Here is a 14173-nt window from a genome sequence, read left to right on the forward strand (position 1 = left end):
ACAGAAAGTAAAATAAAGTGACTTTTCATATTTTCTAGTGTTTATGTCAAATAATAGATCCTGTTTTCATGTAAATAATTCAGAGTATCTGGTATCATTAAGAAGTCTGAAGTTTTTCAGGTTCCTTTATTATAAGTATGGTAGTAATGAGATATTACAAAATAGAGGAAAGATGCAAGGGAAGGGGAGAAGTTAAAGATATAGATAAGAAATCTGAAGACTGAAAAAGGAGGAGAAAAATAGAATCTATTTTCTACTTAGGGTACATTAAGACGTTATTTCTATAAAGGAGGAGGGGAAAAGTATGATAGATAAGTTTTTAATAAGGAAGGAAGGGAAGAAGGCTGGGGAATACCATGATTTCCATAAAATAGAAGAAAAGAAAGCCTTCAGTTGAAATTGAAACAAATGAAAGAGTTTAGAAAGACACAAAGATTTGTGATAATACTTGAGACACAGAGAGAAATCTGACCAAAAACTACTTGGGTGTTTCGAACGTCCCAGTAAGACCACTGGATGGATCCATTCTGGATATCTCTTTTCCCCATAGCTTGAAGAATACAGATATAAAAGAACGAAGAAATCAGATTATAGCATTGATTGGAATTTTCTGGGCTACTATGGTAGAATATAGGAGCCAAAAGGAACTGTAGATGCTGATGAAAGAGCACTCCTGACCATCAGCTGTGGTGAATCCAGCCTGAGCCAGAAATGTGAAAGTATAGGTAGAAGGTCCAGGAAACTTGAAGAACTTAATGCAATCCTAGAACACAAGAGTGATTTCACTGTAGCTGAAGAACTGGAAGAATTTGGAGACTTTGTGTGATAATGTAGAATATTTGGATTTTATTTCATAGTTAGAGTTTTTTATTGAATGAGGTGGCCCATTAACATAGTCATGAGAGGGTAAGTGAGGTATAGTGAAAGTGAAAGTCGTTGGAACTGCCAAAGTCTAAGAGGCAAGGCAGTGGGTGACCATGTGTGAGACCATGTGTCTCACATGGTCTCAAAGACATACAGACTGATGACAACACTGTGAACCACATGGTTAAAGAGGAAAGCAATTTTGTTTACCACTGGAGAAAAAGTGCCATTAGATAGAAGTTATGGGACAAATGGAAATAATTTGATGTTGGGTCAAGGAGGAGACTAAAGCAGTTTTAGTGTTAAAACATGAGTGCACATAGTTGTCATAGAACTGATATTTTTGTGGTAACCAAAGACAACAGAGGAGATACAGTTTGTCAAAGTTAACTGGCCTAGTGCTCCAAAAAAATCTGGTATAAAGTACTTCAATGCAAGTTTAGATGAGGATCTCCACAGAATCAGATCCTGATACAGACAAGAACAGACTAGCTTTATAAATCTTTGTATGCAGTGACAAAGGTTTTGCCTGTAAGGTTTTGTCAATAAGTTTTTAATGAGTACCTCATACTAGAGAGCTAAACCCAGGGAAGAGAAAAATAGTGGTTCCATCTCACCCCCTTAAGTAGTGAATGAATGAATGGTTAAATACATACATACATACATGTGTGCATCTTCTTCCTTTGTATCTCCTATTATATATACTATTGGAATTTTTTTTTTTTTTACTTTTTACTTCAGTCCCTTTGTGAATAAATTGACTGTAATTGTGGCTGATATTGCAAAAATCTACTCAGTTTTAAAAAACGAAAGCTGGAATATTTGGAATAAAATTAGAAACAATCATGGGCCAATACCCTAACTTTCAAAGAAGCAAAAGTATACAAAACAATGCTTTAAGGTATTTTTACATCTGCAGCTTGGGTCTTTTCTGGTTAAAACATTGTTGCATTCACATCAGTATTTATATCTTACTTGAGTCCTAACTGAAATAGTTAAAAAGAGTTGGAACAGAGTTTAGAAATGTGAATGCTACTTAAATATTTGATGAACTCTTAAGATATTGCCTTTAAGAAATTATGTTTAAAATAAGTTTTAAAGTCATTTTTGTTGCACTCACCGTCTTGTTTATTTACTCACGTTTTAGAGCCCTCATTTTCATTGCAGATATGTCTTTCAGCTATATTTTGGCCTATCAAGCCATAGTTCTATTTAAACATCATCACATCACTAATAGTAACATCCTAACATAATTCAGATGTGACTTTTAACTGTTTTATCACTATAGTAATGACTAGTTTGGAAATTAAATAGCATTAAACATTCATGTTTTGACTGTTAAAAATTTAAAATCCAGGGGAAGAATAGGGTAAATAGGTGAAGAATACAGACCCCCTTTTTTTTTTTGAGGCACTCATGATTTTATTAGCACTTCTTCCCCCTTTTGAACATATCGTTCAATTTTATATCTTAACATCTTTGTATTATTTCATTTTTCTACAATGCTTTTGCTTACATTTTTTCTCTAATTTTCTAATATTTCCTAATTGACCAAGCTCAAAATTGTTTTCTTCTCTGTAAATCTCAGTAATGTTGTAGTTAATTCATTAATTTTTCATTCAGAAAATATTCATTGGGTCCTTATTATGTGTCATATAGTAAGCTGGAAAGTAGATATTGGGTGAGAAAGAGAAGTGGAGGGTTCTCTTCAAATAAATAAAGAGTACAGTTCTTTTCAGGTACTCTAAACATGATAGACTTTCTGTATTCAAGTAATTATTATGATGAGTTATAGAATGGCTTCATTTCGACATTTAAAGGAGATCTGAAAGAAAATATTTCTAGAAAAGGGAAGGAATTTCCAGAGAGATAATCAGATGTCCACAGTTAAGAATGGTATGCTGTGTTTGGGAACCAATGAATAGTTGATGCAGGTGAATCAAAAGACTAGGGATAGAAAACATGTAAGCACTGGGCCTTCTCTGTGGCGCAGCTGGTGGTGCAGCAGGTTGAATGCAGCGCTGTGAAGCTGTCCACAGCCTCTGCAGGGCAGGTTCAATTCCCAGCCAGCCAGGGAGATAACCACATGGTGCGGCAGACCTCTCCTGTCTCGCCCGCTTCTCCCCTCAGCAGTGTTTTCAGTCTGTCTGCTTTTTTCTGCTCCCTGCTCTGTTTCTGGTGAATCTTCTCACTCTCCGGTGCTTCTGCTCTGCACCCCAGTTCTTATATAAATAAATAAATCTTTAAAACAAAAAAATGTAAGTACTGAGGAAATCAGGTTTCCCTACTTCTTCTCAAGTAGCACTTACCTCTAAAAGTAGAAAAGGTTTTCTTTCTTCTCCAGCTACCCATGTTTATTTTGTCTTTCTTGCCTTTAGTCTATTTATATTTCTGTTTTTAGGCTCCTTAAGGACAAGGACTTGTTTATGGGTACCTTCTTACTCATATTTGTTTCTTTGAAGTATTAAATACTACATTTTGATAATCCTAGGCTTTTAAGATCTGTTGAATACTAAATTTTAATTCTTGTTTTTAAAAATTTATTTACTTATGCATACAGAACTGGGGTACAGGCCAGAGGTATGGGGGGTGAGAGGAATCACCAGAGACATCGTGGGAGCAGAACAGGCAGACTGACTGAAATACATTGCTGAGGGGAGCAGCGGGCGTGACAGGAGAGGTCTGCTGTGCCATGTATGTAGCTCCCTGCCAGGCCAGGGATGGAACTTGTGCTGCAGAGGCTGTAGATAGCTTCACAGAGGTTGTGCCCAACCTCTTGCGCCACCAGGGAGACCCTAAATTTCAATTCTTAACCTTTGGTGGCTGTGTTACTTTAAATAATTCCTGACACATATATGCTGCTTACCCTCATCTTTCAGTATGATCTTGTAATATTAAGTATTTTGTCTTATTTTTCCAATGACAAGAGAGAGCTGTTCTTCCAAGTAGAAAGTAGAAAGTAGTAGAACTGGTTCTAGAATCCCAATTGATGAGATTCCAAAGCCCATGCTTTTAAGCATTTCTGCCATAATCTGGTAGATAGGCAAGGATAAATACAGTTATAAAAGGATAATGTAAATATATCTATAAAAATGACGTTACCTGTAAAAATTAAATAATAATACTCATAACATTACTAGTTAAATGAGGGTGATGACAGTGATAATATATTGAAGATCACATGAGTAAGTTCAAGAAAATATACCTGATGAATGTTGATTTTAAATTAAAAGCCTAAAGATTTGGAAATTACAGAGTATAAGCTAGTAGAATGTTTCATACATTGAGGAAAAATGTAAGTGAAAAAATGAGTGAACCAGCTGTGCAAAGGATATGAAATATATTTGATTGTCCAGAATAGCGCTTAAGTATTTTGTAAAAAATGTTTACTTCTAGAATAAAGAGATTAGTGATTTGAAATTAGATCCAGTTCTTTGGATACATTCAATCGTCTTTCAAAACTGTGAAGGAATTAGTGGAAGAGAAGGTTTATATGAAGGAAAGTAGATGATCCGTAAGAAGTTTTCTAAGACACCTTTATAATGTTTGTGTCATCTGAATTCTTGAAGAAGAATCTTGGGTCTCTGAAAATCTCCATGCTTTTATGCAAACCACTTCTTACCCATGTAGGCTGATTAGTGTCACATATAGAAAGAATGTTGATTTTTCTGAATTTGGGGTCTCTGAAACTTAGAAGAGATGAAAGGAAAATATCATTTGTTTTGATGTGACCCAGGATAATAGGTAACATTAGGAAATGTTTCTTGCTTTTTATTTCCGATTTTATCCTTTTGGGATACTAAATGATGCCTGATAGCCATAGCTTTAACATTACTCCAAATTTCTAAGTTTTGTTTTGTTCGCAAATTTGTGTGTATGTGTCTGTATAACCTGTTATTTAGTTTTATTAAATGTTAAATAATCATTTAGTACAGCACTAGTAAAGGTGCCGTCCTTCGTTGGTTTTATTAAAAGCTTCTTTTCATACTTTAACTTGGTGTCTGTTTCCTAAGCAGAAGTAGATTAAGCCAATTAAAATAACACTGTAATTTTTTTTATTTTCCTGGATACTTTATTTAAAAAAAAATGACAGTGCTTAGCTCTGCTTATATAACACAAAGAATTATCATTTGCTTTGCATGAGCATTTGGCATGTTCAGTCATGTTTTCTTACTCTTAAACTTATTCACTAATTTGGTCTCTTTAGTTCCTTGAGAGGTTATCAGCTTGAGAGTTTCTTTATGGTACTTAATCATTTGGTTAGACTTTCAGTATGCTTTAATTTTCTAATTTCCTGACAGAACTCCTATGCTTTCAAAATAGTCTGAGAATAAAGTGATTTAGATTACTATTGATATATATGTGTACACATACATATACATACACATTAATTTATGAAATTATATGTGAAAGATAAATTATGTGTTTTAATAGTGAGAAATTGAGATTTCAGTGAAATTAATATTTTCATGCATTTTTTGAGAGAAAGCTATCAATTATATTTTATTTTTAATGTCCAGTTTTCCAGTTGGTACATTTTTGATATTTGATAAATGCAGTTTTATTAGGACACCACATTTTGAAAATAATCTTACAGTAAACTCGTCTCGACTAACAATTTTATACAAATGCAGAACAAAAGCAAAAAGTATAAAATATGGCTCAACATATAATTAGCATGAGCAAAATTTTTATTACTGGTAATTTATTACCATGATTAGTAGTTACATCGCTCTAAAGTGTCAATGTACTTAATTCATGTAGTTGGCTCCAGAGATTGCTAAATTTGCATGTGGAAATAAAAGAGCAATTAAATTTTCAATTGCCTTGTAACTCCATTATCATTAACTTCATCTGCATTGCTTTTCATATTGTTTTTTAAGACTAGAAAAGTTTATGCTGTGAAAAAGAAAAATGCTAAAAAAAATTTTTTTTTTTTTTTTTTACGTTGGAAGGTCTGCATCATATATTCTATATGAACCGATAAGGACACCTTTCCACCACAAAAATGGCATTTCAAAATGCTTTGCAACTTGTTTCCACTTTACCTAAAGAAATCTGCTCTCCATTCTTTTTAAATGGGGAAGGAGGTGTTTTTGTTTTGTTTTATATTTATTTGTAGGCATATTATTAGAAGCTCATTTTTTTTGACTTTGTAAGTCTTATTTTTCTGAATTAGTGTATATGTACATGTATGGGTGTTAATTATCTACATCTGTGTACACACATTTATACATGAAGAAAACAGAACTAGAGAATAATAAATTCTAATTCTTTAGAATGGGTTATAATTAGTTGGGAATTCTGTTTCTCGTGTTGAAATCTTGGATGATGACAGCTTTTATTAACATTTTGAATGTGCTCTTTTTTTTTAGTTCAGAATAAGCATTTATCATAGTTTTTACATAAGCAGAAAAGTCTTTAACTGCTACTCACTGGAAAGATTTTAATTCCAAATCAGATAACTATAGATCAATAGTATGATATATCTGTAAATAATATATATCATATTTAAATTTTTAAAAAAACTAAAACATTTATGAACGTGTTGTATTTTCTGGGACCATATTGCTGTGAATGGTGGTTCTTTAACAAAATGATTTTATACTTAAACAATTAGATCCTAGATACTCTGTGTATATCCTTAACTTTGTGATGGAAAAAGCTAGGTAGGCCTGTTTTTTAGTAAAATGTTTGGATTTTATTTTTCTGTGTTATTAACAGGCATACTAAAAACTTTCAATAACATTTCCAAATGATTTTTTTCCAATTATACAAGGAAGAAAAATTGAAAAATTATTTTTTTACTTTTTGATTTTTTTTTTCTTTAAAAGTGTTGTCCAGTTCATAGTCACTACATGCCATTATTCAATATAATAGTTGCACTATCTATATAGTCCATGTTATTCACATTTTCTTTGTAAAGCAGCGGACTGTTTTCTGTCATGAAACAAATCTGGCTTTATATGAACAGATATGTTATCATTTAACAGAGTTTGATGTTTCCTTCTTGCATTGAATGTCTTAAGCTTTTATAACTATATCTCGCTATTAAATTTAGTAAATGGCATGACACACTATATCCATGGAGAGCTTTTGACAAAAGCATTTGTTTATCAGAATTTCATTGGTGTGTGGTTTACTCAGGTGGCTTCAGTTTCCCTTTAGTAAAATGATATTTCAGTGCTGGTGCTACAGTACTGAACAATGTTGTTACTGTAAACGCATCTTCTGCAGATGATATCCTGTTCCCTTTCTTTGTTGATATTTTTCTTTCTTAAACTTTGTCGCTCAGAATATCTTTAATGCTAGCCAAGGAGTCAGGGATTTGGACGTATTTTCATGGACTTCCAAAGCTTTTTTCCCCCAGGTGAGTTATCTGTAAGGAACCAGTCATGCATTATTCAGCTTTTTCAGCATGTAAAGCAAATTTATGTTATATCTTTTTAAGCCTGTGCTTAAGATCAATTAAAAAAAAAATTCCCAAAAAGGTCTATACAAAGTGCTACAATTGAGTTTTCCCTGTAATTCTTTTCTCTTTATTTCTGCCAAATAATATATTGTTAGTTTAAGGTAACTTTCATGTTGACTTCATATTTGCTGTATTTAATTTTCTGACTAGCCTCTCAAACAATTATTTCTAAGTCTTTTTTCAGAACTTGCTATATGGATGGTAGAATACTAACCCTATGGCTCTTCTATTTTTCTTAGCCTTTCACAATGCCCATTTGAATGTTCATTTGAGAATGGAGTAGGAGAGGAGGGAGGAAAAAAAAATTCAGTTTACCCAATTTTATGTATTGGTGCCCAGGTTCTACATTTCTGTATTGAATGAAACATTTATTTTAGGAACTTAAGAATGACAGGCACAATTCTATGATTTTATGTCTGTCAGCTCTTTTTTCATACTGACTAGTATAAAAAAATTGGATAGAATTTATTTTTACTTTATTAATTTATATATTTTCATTAACTTCATTAAATAGGAATAATTTTAATAGAAATTGTCATAATTACCTTTCAGTGAATAACGTGTAATTATTAGTTTTTTCTAAGACTCAGCTCTCATTGATCTTCTGATCAAAAGTTGGAAATACTGTTTAATTAAATTCCCAATCATTAAATACAAGAAAAATTATTTTTTCACTTAATCTATTAGTATATGCTTGTTTCCTGATGCATGTGATGTAATTTTTTTAAACTCAACTGTAAATAAGAGTAAAACTTGCCTGTTCCAACTTAGAAATAGCAGGATATATTCACTAAAATTGATTATTTACAACTAGACATTTGTAAATGTTTACTGAAAACCTGTAGGTGTAGTAGCACTATTTAAAATTTTGAGCTATCTTACTGTGTGTTCATTTTGAGTTGCTCTCTTTGCATACTTAAAGTTGTGTATATATGTAAGTTTTTACAAATATACGTGCCTGGGCATGTAAAAGGTATATTTTGACTTTGTTTTAAGTTATAAATCCAGTCTAAGTGCTTACTTAAAATTCTCCTTTCCATTAGATTGCAAATAAATTGTTAAGGATTATTGGGTAAAGGCAGTATGATAAATGTAATAAATGTATACAAATATTGTCCACAATACATATTTGTATAAGTAAAATTGATGATTATTCATCAGCACAATGAAATATATAACATATTATGTGAAATTTAATGGTGGGCTTAGAATTTTCCCTGACCAACAATATACTGAATTTACAAAGTTGCATGTACTCTTTTTTTTTTTTTAATCTCAGTATTTTTAATTTTCTATTACTTAATGGACATGTATAGCCATCTCATATTATGAGACAACTGATAGGCATAGAACTACTCAGTATTATTTAATCTTATATGTTAGATTTTTTCATATTTATATATAACATCATTATTAAATATATTAATTTTAACTGAATGCTTAAGTAAGTGTCCCATTATGGTCATCTTTAACTCTGTTTGAATACAAAGCAGTTTTCAGTCTGTGTTACTGTATTCAAAAGCACAGTTTAAATGTTTTAAGGAATAATGTCAATGGAAAACCCCCAGTGTGGAACTTTAATTTATTCTGTTGGTAAGAACAGCAAATATGGGAAGGTTGTTATAGCTCTTTATTGCATTCACATGGGAAAGAATTTTATCACAGAATCAATAGAAAATTTAGGACTTGTTCTTTTCTTTCATTTTAGAAGTAACTATCTTATATCCAGATGCTTTATATTTCCTTAAAAAAATGTATCTTTAATGTTAATCTCTCCTCTCTACTCAAAGTATAATCATCCTTTTCTCTTAATAGCATGAATATTTCACTGTTCAGTAATGACCAAGCAAATCTAGCGAGTCATTTTTATTTGTACTATATTAAGAAAGTGTGGATTGTTAAAATCTTATAAGCATTCTTTTTTCAGTCATAACTAGTAAATACTAAGATATAGCTACATTTCATGCATATTTTCTCATCATTACTGTTTATTGATAAGTCTCTAGAAACTTCTCATCTATTTTCTGATCTTACATAATTATTATAGGCGAAAGTAGAAGGAAATAAAGACTTACACTTTTTAATCCATGCCAACATATAAAAATAGAGATGATTCAGAATTATTCAATTGTGGTTCACAGTAAATTATTTTTGTTACTTCTGTTACATATTTCATTAAAAGAAAAGTAAAATGAAGCACTACTTGTACAAAAAAACAGAAATTCAATATCTCTCTTGCTATATTTGCTTCTTTTCAACTTTGAATATTGTTTAACGGTGAAAAACCAAAAGATTATTTAACAGTGGTATTGACTGATACTTAAGTTATCTTTAAATATGTATTCTCTTAATTGACTGTATTATAGAGTTGCTGTAAACTGTTAATAGGAGGATCTTGAATGTGATAATAGATTGTATTTTGTTTATTTTTTTTTCCTATTCAAATTTTCAGGAACCTAAAACTAATACTGATGACTTTTTCAAAGACATAAACTCATGCTGCCCCCAGGAAGCAACAATGCAAGAGCAAGATACCCCGTTCTTGCGAGGAGGGCCAGGCATGTACAAGGTAGTGAAGACGGGACCTTCCGGTCACAACATCAGAAGCTGCCCTAACCTTAGAGGTATCCCAATTGGAATGTTAGTTCTGGGAAACAAAGTCAAAGCAGTGGGAGAGGTATGGATTCTTGTAGCTTCATGACTTCTAAGATACTCATTTTTAATATAATAACAATCGAAGCATCTCTTTCTTTCAGAGGTTGCCATTTCCATCCCAGGTTTTTAAGTGTTAATGTTCTTAACCTTTATTTGTATTGAAAATACTAACAAAATTTTTCTGTGCTTCTTTTCTAATAGATTTATTCTGATAATTATCCTTGTGAAAACAATTTATATTGACACAATGACTTGTATATTGAAGTGTTTTTGCATATATATTTTCATTATTACAAATGTACTATGCTGTGTGAATTAACAATACTTGAGAATATTTGCTTTGAATTGTTACGGACTTATGATAAATATAAATGGTTTCATTTCTTTGTTCCCATTCATGTGTTTCACTGAAGTCCTGAGCAAATAAAATTACATTTTCATCAACTGTGGCATTTGCCTCCGCTGATGAACTTGAAGATGTAGTGTGTCATGCTATTTCTCAGTGGCAGGGTCATTTTCAATCTGGTTTATAGAGACTAGCAGCTTAAAGAATAGAGATGTTATGTTGGCGCATTTTAGGGACAAAAAGATTAAAGAACCACGTTTTTGGTTAACAATTAAAATTATTTAAGGGTTATCCATGTGCCTTAAAAGTTGTTATATAGAGCTTGTTATATATTTCTCTTACCTCAGGCTGTGGTCTTAATTTCAGAAACTAATTTCATGGTAGAAATTTGTTGGAATGATTACACTATTCAAACACTTAAACTTTTTGCTGGTTTTCAACCTTAGTGCCCTGAAAGAATCAAGCCAATCAACCATGCTTTTTTGTTATGTACCAGGTAACCAATTCTGAAGGTACATGGGTGCAGCTGGATAAGAACAGCATGGTAGAGTTCTGTGAGAGTGATGAAGGAGAGGCATGGTCCTTAGCTAGAGACAGAGGCGGAAACCAGTACCTCCGGCATGAAGATGGCAAGTTGGCTTAAATTTGTGATTTATTCCAATTAAGTTCTGAAATGCAGCATAACATGTATTTCTCTATCTTAAAGAGCTTTTTTGTGTGTTTATTTTTTAAGCAAAAGCAAAACTAAGGGTTAAAAGTCTTACAGTTGTTAAAATTTGCGAAGCACATGAGTCTTTTAAATGAATGAACTTAAAAGGAGGAATGTGAAACATGAATCCATCTTTGTAAAACATGTTTTTAATTTCATTAATATAAACTGATGTTACTGATTCCTCTGTATCAGCCAAGGACTGAACATTTTATCCTTTCTGCCACTGAATGCAAATTCAGTTTTCAAAGTGTCAGTCATACTTCTCCCAGCCAATTTTATTGAATTTTATCTTAGGAAAGAAACATTAAATAAATGCATAGCTTTGGTGGGGAGAGGGGTTTCCTATTTTGTAAGAATTTCTGCTTTAAATTTTATCTCTTTCAACATTGATCTCATTTAATATGAGATTTTCCTTTTTGTCCCCCTCTTTTCATTTTCCTGGTGACAAAAATTTGTTCTTCAAAGTTCAGACCATGTCATTAGGCGAAACTTTGACTACTCCTGACAGAATTAAGAATTGCCTCAATGTTCCTAAAGAACCACTAGAACAAAACTGATACTATACTGGAGTTAATTTTTGTTTCTTCATACTCAGATTGTGAGACACTTGTGAATAAGTACAGGGTTTTTAATCTTTGTATTCCTACTTTTAGATCAGTTTTCACACATGCCTCTTGTTAACTAAATTTTTAAATACAAGTCGAGTCACAAAAATACTAGAACATCTTAATGAGTGAATAAGTCAAGTATAGACTTTTCTGCCCAATCACAGAATTTACAGGATAAGATAAACAAAAGAACATACTTCTTTATTCTTGAAGAGAATAAATTTAAAACACTCATTATCCAAGAGGCCTTTACTATACATAGAAAAAAAAATAAAACTTGCATTAATAACAGCACATTTAGATATATTAATATTATACATTAAACATTTTCCCTTTTTCTCTACAACAGGCACTTGAGATACATTGTTTTCTTCGGGTAAAGCTCATACATTTGAAATGACTTGTCTGTGGCTATGCAGCTAAATACATGGCAGATATAGGACTTCAGCCAGAATCTTCATTCATATTTCAGATGCTGTGCTCAGCACCATACCACACTTTATCAGTAGTCCACTGAACATAATTTGAGCACGTACTCCCTTCCGACCATATCTTTACAGATAAACTTCTTAGGCATAGATGATGTGATCATAAAATAATGTTCTGAAGTGATAGAACTATTGTTATGTTTTGGGGGGAAAAAGGCTTCCTTTGATGAATATAAGGCATTTTACAAAATCATCTTCCCATTTACAATATACTTACTACATGCTATATTATTTTATTAAATATCTTCTTTTATTAAATATCTTCAGTATCTTCAGCATATGGGAATATTTAAATAAACAAAATACCTAATGTGAGATCAACTTTATAAATAGTTAAATAATATGAGAATGGTTTAGATGATGCTCAGAGGTCCTTTCTGGTTTAATCATTTTAACTGGAATATAGTATAATGTGTAAGAATGCACTCTGAACTGGACTGCCAAGGTACTAATGTACAAACTCTTTTCAGTTGTGTAACCTTGGCCAGGTTACCTAATATATCATGTGCCATAGTTTTCACATTTACAAAATTTGGATACTTTATAATTTTAATATGAAAGCTAATTGCACAAATAGCATAAAGCTAGCGCATGATAAGGTTAGCTATTTCTGCTAAGAGATATATTTAGCCCTAAAAGAGGTATAAGAGAAGTTAATCATTTAATGATCCTTACTTTTTGCTCTTTTGATGTATATGCTTGATCATAAGTGAATTATAATAATTATATAATTATAATTATATAATACACTAAAACTGGAGTAGTAAGGAAAGACATGATGAGAAGCTAGCGTTTTAAAATCACTTAGTATATGATGTGGTATCCAAATGTTCTGCTCATTGGTATTAATGTGTAACTATTTTATATGGCAATAAGAGGATTGGTAAATTTATATGAAGTATAGTGTAAATAAAACAAAAGCTTTCTTTGTATAAAATGTTGCTCTCTGATATCTGTACACAAAGCTAGTAGATAGTTATTGCTATAGTAAAAAGAGTTTACACTTGCTAGACTATTCTAAGTCTAGAGGTAAGAGTGTTTACTGTACAATTTACTGTTTTTGAGTATTTCTCATAAGAAATAATCCATTTCAGAAGTATTTCACACTGAAAAAGCATTGCCTAAGAAAAGTGCTAGGATTGGTTTCTTGAAATAAATAAATGCTGGTAATGGGATAGGCCATACAGTACCATGGGACAGCAAAATTCTAATTTATAAGTAAGAAGAAATGACCACGTTCTTCTAGTTCCATATCTACACAAAGGAATAGTGACCTTTTAGAAATTTAAAACGTCATTATTAATGTTATTTTAATGGAGTAAATATTTTCTCTCATTATCTTTATTTGGTAGATATTATTTTGTCTTTTATTTACCTAGCATTAATATGATTTCAAAATTATGCTACTAATATTTTTAGTATTATCAGAATTTTCTAACCTCTTGATTGTTAATATGAGACAAACTTAGTTTATGTATTTCAGTGTTTCATTTGTGATTTGTAAGCTGGATATATTTGCCATTTCTATCTTGAAAAGAGAATTTCTGACACATTTGTTGACTTCAGGATGTGTTAATAACTCTGTATTACATCCTTTCATTGAGGGAAAATATCCTTATTTAATAAGGATAAGGAAAAAAAAGTTCAAAAGTTGAATTTTTCATATAAGAAAAAATAGAGAAAAAACATAAATTGAAAAAGAGGTTAAATTCTCCACAGTTTTCACATTCAAAACCTGAAATATTTTATAAGTGAAAATGCTTCTTGGTACTTAGAAATCTTGTAAACTTTTTTCTACTTGAGTACTTATATACCAAATATTTTGATTGCTGGTTTATAAAAGAAATATTAAAATTTTTCATTTTGTAAAATGCCTGTGTATAAATTTGTACAAATCTAAGATTTCCTAGTTCAGAAATATTACACTTAGTGATATGTGAAAGTAAATTGGCTCTATAGTAGCATATCTCTCATTTCTAAATTTCACTGTGTATTTGATCAGTGGAACAAAGATTTCGCATATCATTT

General features: G+C 31.4%; 1 protein-coding gene across 11 annotated transcripts in view; it reads left to right on the forward strand.

Moving 5' to 3' along the window:
• MYCBP2 (MYC binding protein 2) overlaps window positions 1–14173 on the forward strand; it is a 205525-nt gene that overhangs the window by 135649 nt on the left and 55703 nt on the right. For 8 of the 11 annotated variants that reach the window (XM_054701446.1, XM_054701447.1, XM_054701450.1 and 5 more), the window contains exons 53-55: window positions 7160–7234; window positions 9789–10013; window positions 10834–10966. In XM_054701446.1, the coding sequence (XP_054557421.1) occupies window positions 7160–7234; window positions 9789–10013; window positions 10834–10966 (433 nt within the window). The remainder of the gene's footprint in view (window positions 1–7159; window positions 7235–9788; window positions 10014–10833; window positions 10967–14173) is intronic. The other 3 variants (XM_037528896.2, XM_054701449.1, XM_054701453.1) reach the window with 2 other exon arrangements.

Source organism: Talpa occidentalis, unplaced genomic scaffold (assembly GCF_014898055.3).
Source record: "Talpa occidentalis isolate TD23 unplaced genomic scaffold, MPIMG_talOcc4v2.1 talOcc4.5, whole genome shotgun sequence".
Taxonomy (NCBI): domain Eukaryota; kingdom Metazoa; phylum Chordata; class Mammalia; order Eulipotyphla; family Talpidae; genus Talpa; species Talpa occidentalis.